The sequence below is a fragment of the Bombyx mandarina genome, chromosome 09, assembly GCF_030267445.1.
Source record: "Bombyx mandarina strain Sakado chromosome 09, ASM3026744v2".
Classification (NCBI taxonomy): Eukaryota; Metazoa; Arthropoda; class Insecta; order Lepidoptera; family Bombycidae; genus Bombyx; species Bombyx mandarina.
The window spans coordinates 9,395,462-9,402,776 of record NC_143216.1 but is presented as its reverse complement, the minus strand read 5'-3'; the positions used below and the strand labels follow the sequence as shown (position 1 = coordinate 9,402,776).

The following is a 7,315-nucleotide window of genomic DNA, read 5'->3' as shown; positions in this document are numbered from 1 at the left end:
AATATAAATTAAAATAAGACATGACTTAAAGGTCTAAGTTACCAGGTCCTAAAATCTCTTAAAAATAATGTATATTTATATTAGACCTATCGACTTTTTGGCGGGAACGCGAGGAGTGAAGTTGTGTGATTTGTTTTATTTTGTCTATTTAGGGTTTCTTCGGGTTTAAATGTGTAATAATGACGGTTTATTAACTGTTTAATATCTGTGAAAGTGCACAAATGTGGGAAAATGAAACAAAGCCACTGGACGTAACTTCTCGGGATCCTCCAAAAAGTCCACTGAAAAAATCTTAGTAAATGACCACCATTTTACTGAGATTATTCATCCCATTTCATTTCATTTAATTTCATCCCAGTTGATTAATGTCTCAAATTAATCATCTTCATTTCATTTCACTCCATTATTATATTTTTATATTTTTATGAAAAATGATATTTTATTTTTCATAAAAATATGAATATAAATTAAAATAAGACATGACTTAAAGGTCTCAGTTACCAGGTCATAAAATCACTTAAAAAAATTTATTTAGACCTACCTACACCTAAGGTGACTGAAGTTAGCCCCTCAAAAAAATTTTTCTTTCCTGTTTTCTACTTATTTTCTATTAATTCGTTTGTTCATCATTTGTTCTTGATTGTTCACTGTTAATAATTGTTTGTTCTGCATTTATTTATTTAAAAAAAATATTTAAAAATATACCTACAAGTTAGCCCCTCTAATGCAATTTTTAATATTTTTTCATCCTTAATGACTCGTAAATATTCATTTTCGATTGTTCTTATATAAAACACTTTTGTTCTCTTTCGAAATTACTCATTTTTTGTTTAATTAACTATTTGTATTAGTTGAATAAATGTATGCAAAATATGTGTACTGCGCATGCGTCAACTATAATGCCTCAACTTTCTACGCGGTTTTAATCGTGAAAAAAAAACAATTATAAATCCTGAAGGATCAATTAATTGGTATACAGTTTAATTAAAAAAATTAAAAAATAAATAAATGAAATAATGTGCATTCGCGTAAAGTTAGACCAAATACATTTTTTCCATCCTCTTACCTATCGTATTAAAATGTTATTTTACTAATGTTAGGAATATAATTTCGACTGTGTAAAAAAGTTATTATAATGTATACCTACATTATCTCTTGAAAGATAAATAATGAACATATTTACTTATTCGTTTATATTACCTATGTGAACTCCCTATCTTTTTTATACCTTCATAACGATAAGGATGGAAAAAATGTATTTGGTCTAACTTAACGCCAATGCACATTATTTCATTTAATTATTTTTTAATTTTTTTAATTAAACTGTATACCAATTAATTGCTCCTTCAGGATTTATATTTGTTTTTTTTTTCACGATTAAAACCGCGTAGAAAGTTTAGGCATTATAGTTGACGCATGCGCAGTACACATATTTTGCATACATTTATTCAACTAATAAAAATAGTAAATTAAACAAAAAACGAGTAATTTCGAAAGAGAACAAAAGTGTTTTATATAAGAACAATCGAAAATGAATATTTACGAGTCATTAAGGATGAAAAAATATAAAAAATTGCATTAGAGGGGCTAACTTGTAGGTATATTTTTAAATATTTTTTTTAAATAAATAAATGCAGAACAAACAATTATTAACAGTGAACAATCATGAACAAATAATGAACAAACCAATTAATAGAAAATAAGTATAAAATAGGAAAAAAAAATTTTGTTGAGGGGCTAACTTCATTCACCTCTACACCTACTCCTAAACATTGTAGTACGTACCGTAAAATGGGGCGATTAGGGACAAATTCCAACTTTATGAGCAATTTTAAGGTAGTTGTTGATGTATATAATGCTATATCAGGATCAAAATGATTGAGTCTTGGGGGCATCTTTGTTATCTAATTTAAAATTATGCAACTAGTATTCCAGTATAAGCAAAAAATGCAAATATAGGTGTAATCCCTATTTACCCGAAAATTGCGGTTAATTGGGACGAAATGAGAAATTTGCTAGGGTTGGCACTACTTTTATTTTTATATATAGTTTTAAATTATTTTTTTATTTAGTTGCACCAACAAAGTGATCATCAATAAAAAAAATTTAAAAACTGACAAAAGTACATGGCAGACATCACCTCAATTATAGGTGCAATCGACAGTGCTGATATTTCTATCTGGGTTAAGAGATTAGGTGTGTCGGTTATTCCATGGATTAATCAGATGAATACCCCCACTCTGAACAAATATTAAATATTTATTATTCAAATATTAAATATATTACTCAGACATTTTTGTCCACCTTGAGATTTCATTGATCTTGTTACATGTCTCTGCAAAATCGACTTACTTATATTAAATTGCTTATCTATTTCAACTAAAGACTTATTCAATATTTCGCTTCGAATAAACCAGATTTTTACCAACAAATTTAAAAAATATTGTTATAACTACATAGACAACCCTACAAACCTGTATCTATTTATACTTAGGTCGTTTCCATTTCACGTATTCTCATCCCAATTGACCCCTTTTTCGTTGTTATTTGTACCTAAGACGTCCCCAATATCCCCAAAAATAAACAGATTTTTACATGTATTTTTATTTAATCAAATACATTAAAACCAATAACAACTGAGACTTACCTTTAATATATATGCTGGTTCAAACACTAAATAACGTTTATAAATCATAGTCGTCTTCTATTATTATCAAATAAATAAAAGAGAGCAAAGTTTCTAGCACTAAAATAATTACCACCACAGGAAGTTAATTTGAAACGCGATTTTTTATAAGTTAGCAGCTATTATCATGCATATTCAGAGTTGTTTTGTGAGCTTTCAACATTCTACTATTAAACTACAAAAAATGGAAGATTTTGCAACGAATATAAAACTTATATTGAGCGTCGAAAGATTTTCCCGGTTTTTTCCCGATTCGCCTCTCAATCCCTAATCGCCCCATTTTACCGGTACACATTACGTTTCTCAAATATATTAAGTGTTTAATCTATGATTACGTTCATTTATAAATAAAGTAAAAACTTTTAAACAGAACATCAGGAATCAGGATTCAGTTTTAATGCAGTACATTTAGATAAGTGTATACGCGTATAGTCGGATTTTTAATTAGACGAAGCTAGCTGACAGTAGCTAATGTCACTTTGTGAAATAATGTTGCTATATTTAAAGTAATTGTGATGCGTTCAGTTCTCGTTCAATCACATGAATGAACAATGAGTGTGAAGAATTAATCATTAATTTCAAACTATAAAAGAATATTATTTATATTTTACAATAAAATTGTATTAAAGTGCTCCAATATATGTTACTAGTAGTATGTAACTACAATCAGTTTTTTTATTTTCATTACATACCTATAATTGTTATATTTTATACATCTATAATTTCAACTATATGATGTATTGGAAATAGGACAGTCTTACAAGCTTCCTCGCAATGTTTTTCTTAATGTTTAAAACACTCGGTATTCAGTACAGGTAGATACTATAGGAACATAATATTTCGTCGAAAACTCGTTGGTATGTACAAAGCACGCCTAAAATACGAACCCCGTACCCGATATCGGCAATTCAGCACACCAACTATTCACTAGACAATCGAGGCAATTTCATTAATTCAGGAGTTTTTTCAATCGTTCACTTTGTCACAACACTATTTTTATTTCATCAAAACCTGACAACACAGTAAACGTCAGTTTACTTCGTCTAATAAAAAATCCGACTATACATTTATGTATTAATATAAAGAATCAATTTACAAATCTTCGTTTGCAATTGGTTTTAGTTGATAGGACTATTTCTAAGATTCAATAAAAAGTGAAAAATAATAATTTTGTGGTTATATCTTACGTATATAAAGTAAAATGGGTAGTGATCGCCACCACAGTCCTGAGCGGTTTCGCAGTAGGAGTCACGAGAGACGTCGCAGTCGTGATCGTCGTGATCGGAGTAAAGATCGAAGGAGAAACTGTAGTAGAGAAAGAAGTAAGGATAGAACAGAAAGGCATAGAGACAAGTACAAAGAACCAGAGAGACCGCGTAGAGATTATGACAGAGGGAAGAGTTCATATAGAGAGCATAATGGAGGAGGGCTTGGTGGAGGTAAAAGTTAAATACTCTTAGATTATTGTGATTATGTTTTGTACACAATGGTAGGGACTGACCGTCAGTTAGCTACCTTAGATATATTTGGAGCGTACGAAAAGGGATCTTAATAAAACTACATGTATTTATCCTGTCTAGTTACCTACTGTTTCATTCTTTCATTTTGGGTTTGGAAATGAATGTAATTGACCTTATATACTATATCATCATCACATATTATCTGTGGCCTTGGAGATGAGAAGCCGGGTGCACCCATTGTGTAATGAGGATGAGATAGAGGGTCAGAGTAGCAATTACAAAACACCTCACTTTTTTCTATAAATTATTTTCACTGTGAAAGAATAACTTAGTGGAATAAAAATCAAATTTCAGAATTTATTAATTGGGACGAATACTTATGATAGGCTGTACTGTGAACTTGTATAAAAATATGATATGAGTTGTTTTGAATGGTAGTACTGCTATTGTATAGATTTATTTGAAACATCAATCATATGATTGAGGTATGTAAGCAGCACCAATCAGTAGTTTGTAATGTCTGGACTCTAATAACCTTACACGATTATGATATATCTTCTCATGGATTTGTCAATCTTATGCTCGTATGTTTAGAATCCTATGAGCCTTTGCAAACCAGTTAGGTAGCAGATGGGCAACAGCTCTGTTACCACACACTATCAGATGAGCTGTATAATCATCCGCCTACAGAGTATTTTTTTTTTATAAAAATGGAAATTTGTTTTACTCTTTATGTTTTTAGGTCTTGGTGGTGGTCCTGGACCCAGAGGTCGGTATAAACCTCAGGAAGAAGAATTTTTGGATGCAAGGCGAGAGGAGCGAGAACGAATAGGCACACTTGGAGTTTCAGCTATATGGGGCAAGTCACCCACAAGGCCTGATGAGTAACTAAACATTTCCTTTTTTTTTTATTTAACCTAGTATTATCATATCAAGACAGGGTGCTCATGATATGGAAATTTGTTGGATTGATTGGGATGGTCAACGATAAAAACTCGCAGACATAAAACCTTTTGATATTTTTGTACATGTAGTTTTATTAAAGTTATTACGTTTGATAAATGTGATATGCAATAGCTAAGTTTAAGTACTAATGTCTACTTGCCCCAATGCTCAAATGAGTCGACTATTATCAAAGCCAGCAATGTGACTTTTGGACAATTATCGGTAAATCAGAAAAACGAATTATTGACTTTGTATTCCATAGGCAGTCACAAAACTCTTCTGAACGACATCTTAGATAAATAACAGGTTAACTATTAACCTTTATTTAATGCAGGTTTTGAACCGTATTCTTTGAAGAAGAAGATTATATTCAAATCAATCTGTATTGACATATCAATAATTTTTTTTGTCCAATTGCACAGATTGCCACCTTTGATAATAGACGACTCAAATGATGTTAATTTCTCTTAGTACTTCATATGTATAACTTGACTGGTTTCCCATTGTAATTACAGTACAGAAGATGAACAACCTACAAAGCAAGACAGTTCAGATCACAAACATAAAAAAAAGAGCAAGAAATCAAAAGATTCCAAAGACAACACAAAGGAGAAAGTAAAAAAACTCAAAAAAAAGCTCAAAAAGATGAAAAAGGCTCGAAAGAAAGCTAAAAAAAAATCAAAAGGTTCCAGCAGTGACTCTAGTACAAGTGAAGAAGAGATATGGGTGGAAAAAGGAAGTAAGCTATAGTATAAAAATATATTATTATTATAAGATTATATAATTAAAATTTATTATAATTTAAATACCCTCACAAGCCACCTAAAACTGTATTTATCCACCACCTAACAGTAATTCAAAGTATCAGTTGCATAGAAATAATGGCTGACTCTACTTATCTGGATCTGGAAGAACAGTATAGATAAGATTAGAATAGAATAGAATTATAGGGGCATAGCAGCTCAAAGGGATATTTGTTTAATAATAGCCATGACGAACTATCCTCACGTTAATCCAAACGAATATAAACTATACTGAATATACGTAATAACTTTGGCTCAATTATATTTATACTAACAATACTATAACAATTCTCTTTGTTCCCAATCACAGAAGAGCATGAAGTTCAACAGGCACAATCAAAACTATGTAAAGACAATGAAGAATTATCTTCGGAGATCATTGGTCCAGAGGCTCGTGCGATCGGCAGTGGAGCTCTCAGTGTTAGGGAGCTTGGTGGTGCTCTACTACCTGGAGAAGGTGCTGCCATGGCTGCTTTTGTGGCAGACGGAAAGAGAATTCCACGCAGAGGAGAAATTGGACTTACATCTGATGAAATTGCCTCCTATGAAGCTGTTGGATATGTCATGAGTGGGAGCAGGTATCTGTTATTTGTATCATTTAACTATAATGGAGTATAATAGGTTAACCTTGGGTGGCCGTGAGCACTTTCACCCGTCAATGCATTGAAAACAAAGCTATAACAATAAGAACAAAAAAAAAAAAAAATTAAGCCACACTTCTATTATCACTCTTGACTTCATTATTTTCTATCATTTTTGCTATGGTAGAGATGTAAAGTGTACATTATTCTTCAGACATCGACGCATGGAAGCAGTACGTATCCGCAAAGAGAACCAGATCTACTCGGCTGATGAGAAGCGCGCCCTCGCCGCATTTAGTAAGGACGAAAGGAACAAACGGGAAAACGCTATCCTTAGCCAGTTTAGAGATGTCCTCAAAGCCAGACAAAAACGAGATACTTAGTACGAATAAATATCTTGTGCCCCAGCAGAGACACCACTCAATCAGGGTATAACCCGTTTGAAGATTGTACGCCGTTAAATTATTGGGTTGCAATAACCTTTTCATCTGTAACAAAGTACACACACGAGGACTGAAATCAACCTTTTAATTAATATTTTGTGACAGGTTATATGCGTTTCTTTGTGGAAAATTCTCCACATTCTATCAGGTGGTATCATCACCTCTATTCGTTTAGTACAGTAAAAAAATCTCAATAAAAAAATTCTTCTCATTTATCAATAAAACTAACTATTATACCTTTCTGCTACAATTAAACTAATATGTATAATAAAGCAAATCAGCACATTTAAAATTATGAGCCTTAATGTAAATCTATTGAGAGGAAGTGTGAAAGTGGCCCCGGTAATCAACAAATTAAGGAGCGGATGGTTAGCGTGGTATGGACATGTGATGCGCA

The 7,315-nt window shown here is 31.8% G+C and overlaps 1 protein-coding gene across 1 annotated transcript; it reads left to right on the top strand.

Annotated features, from left to right (window-relative positions):
• Positions 1–3,192: 3,192 nt before the first annotated feature.
• LOC114249674 (uncharacterized) lies at positions 3,193–7,120 on the top strand. Its single transcript, XM_028183310.2, has 5 exons — positions 3,193–4,125; positions 4,889–5,030; positions 5,607–5,830; positions 6,205–6,472; positions 6,690–7,120. Exons 1-5 carry the CDS (start codon positions 3,888–3,890, stop codon positions 6,856–6,858), a joined length of 1,041 nt encoding a protein of 346 aa, XP_028039111.2. The 5' UTR covers positions 3,193–3,887; the 3' UTR covers positions 6,859–7,120.
• The last annotated feature ends 195 nt before the right edge of the window (positions 7,121–7,315 follow it).

What these genes read in the sequence shown, in the direction of transcription:
- LOC114249674 (XM_028183310.2), top strand. Translation starts at nt 3,888, where the DNA reads ATGGGTAGTGATCGCCACCACAGTCCTGAGCGGTTTCGCAGTAGGAGT. An exon ending in GATATGGGTGGAAAAAGGAA is followed by an intron (nt 5,831 to 6,204) that starts GTAAGCTATAGT and finishes TCCCAATCACAG; the next exon opens with AAGAGCATGAAGTTCAACAG. An exon ending in TATGTCATGAGTGGGAGCAG is followed by an intron (nt 6,473 to 6,689) that starts GTATCTGTTATT and finishes ATTATTCTTCAG; the next exon opens with ACATCGACGCATGGAAGCAG.